Here is a 2,195-nt window from a genome sequence, read left to right on the forward strand (position 1 = left end):
TTTGTCGTATTTAAATAATAACTTGGATAGTTTTATAGAATTTATTAAACGTAACTTTTTAGAGACAAACAATTTATATAAATTTTGCAGCAGTAATGGAGGAAAAATGCAATGACACAGATTAAACCTATAACATAGATTACCCAACTCAACATACCGCCCCCCCAAAAACGAAGTTTTTGAGAAACATACAGTAAATCATAGCAAAATTGTAAATTTTCATTCTGATAAGCTCCCAGAGTTTAACCAAACAAATTACTAGAATTTACAATATCAAACATAAATCAGATTTTAAAATACAAATCAGAAAGTACAAAAGAACTTATAATAAATAGGTGAATTTTATGAACAATAGGTCATTCTTAATGTATCATTAACTTTACATGAATAAATATTTTTTTTTTTTAAAACAATCTTCTTTACCAATCCTTTAACCATTATTGCCAATTAAATGTTAACTATTTGTATTAAATATATTTATAGATTTACTTAAGTTTAATTAAGTAAAAAACAAAACAATAAAGTTTATAAAGTAACCAAATTTTAAGTTTAATGAAAGTTATTCATTAATTGGCAATTTACACAGTCTACTAATGGATCTCTTAATCAATTTACCACAACATTTTAAGCTATAAACTCTACAGATGTTATCAGAGCCAGGATATTTTTCAACTATGCGACCTAAGGCCCATTTACCCGGAGGAAGGTGATCTTCCTTAATCAGAACCACTTCTCCAATTTTAAACCCCTCCTTTAAAGTTAACCATTTAGGTCTTTGTTGTAAACGTGTGAGATATTCAGTCTTCCATTTATGCCAAAAGTTTTGAAGTATCCTCTGAGTATGTTGCCATCTAGACAGTCTGTTTACATTCACTTGGCTAAGATCTGGTTCAGGTATATTGATTGGAGCTTCTCCAATGAGGAAGTGTCCAGGAGTAAGTACATTTAAATTGTCAATATCATTATGATCTATTGGACATAGTGGCCGCGAGTTTAAGCAGGCTTCAATCTGGCACAGTGTAGTGGACATCTCTTCAAAGGTAAGTGTTCTATCAAGAATTCTTCTTAAGTGATATTTTATAGATTTCACCCCAGCTTCCCATAAACCTCCAAAATTTGGGCTATAAGGTGGGTTAAAGTGCCAATGGGTTCCATCTTCAGCTAAAATGTTTATTAAATCTTCAGGTATACTTAATTTTGCTTCTTGCCACATTTTAGCTAATTCTTTACTGGCTCCTACAAAGTTTGTACCTTGATCACTCCAAATGTGGGAGCATCGACCTCTTCTGGCAACAAATCTTCTAACACATCCTAAAAATGACTCGGTGCTTAAATCTCCAACCAGTTCCAAGTGAATTGCTTTAGTTGACATGCATATAAATATACATATGTATCCCTTAGTGCATTTCATGCCTCTTCCTCTGGAAACCAGAATCTGTAGCGGGCCTGCAAAATCTACTCCTGAGTGTAGGAATGGACGAGTGGGGATTACTCGTGCTGCAGGTAAGTCTCCCATGAGTTGGTGTCGGACCTTAGCTTTCTGCTTTGCACATATTAAACATCTATGTATTGTAGCTGATATTAATGATTTTACTCTGATGATCCAGAATCTTGATCTAACAAAATTCATTGTGAGTTGGAGTCCTCCATGAAGTGTCTTCAAGTGTGCATCACTAACTATCAATGTTGCAATGGGGTTCTTATGACTTATGATCATAGGATATTTAGCGTCATTTTCCATTTCCGCATTTTGTAATCGACCGCCTACTCTGAGAAGACCTTTCTTGTCTAGATAAGGATTGAGATTCTTCAGTACACTTCTATTACTTACTCCAGTCCCTTGTAGCAAATCGTGGATTTCATGTTCAAAATCATTATGCTGTGCTAAACGCACACACGTTTCAAGAGCCTCTGTTAACTCCAGTGGGCTGAAGCACTTTGTACTAAAGTTATCGCTACTTCGTTTAAAATTCAAGAATTTTTTGCAGTACACAATAGTTCTTTGTAGTTCCATCAAGTTGTTAAAGTTTTCAAATTGATTGTGTATATAATTTCCTTCATTATGATTATTGTCTATTTTTATGTTTGTATTGATAATTGTTCTTCTCAACTCTAGGTCAGTAGAAATATTATCTCCGCGAGACATCAATATTTCTTCATGGGTGAGCCATTTAGGGCCGTTCCACCATAAACTA

The 2,195-nt window shown here is 33.9% G+C and overlaps 1 protein-coding gene across 1 annotated transcript; it reads right to left on the bottom strand.

Annotated features, from left to right (window-relative positions):
• Positions 1 to 559: 559 nt before the first annotated feature.
• On the bottom strand, positions 560 to 1,741 carry LOC114244614 (uncharacterized). Its single transcript, XM_089735751.1, has one exon. It carries the CDS (start codon positions 1,739 to 1,741, stop codon positions 560 to 562), a length of 1,182 nt encoding a protein of 393 aa, XP_089591877.1.
• Between the last annotated feature and the right edge of the window lie 454 nt (positions 1,742 to 2,195).

This window comes from Bombyx mandarina, chromosome 20 (genome assembly GCF_030267445.1).
Source record: "Bombyx mandarina strain Sakado chromosome 20, ASM3026744v2".
Lineage (NCBI taxonomy): Eukaryota > Metazoa > Arthropoda > Insecta > Lepidoptera > Bombycidae > Bombyx > Bombyx mandarina.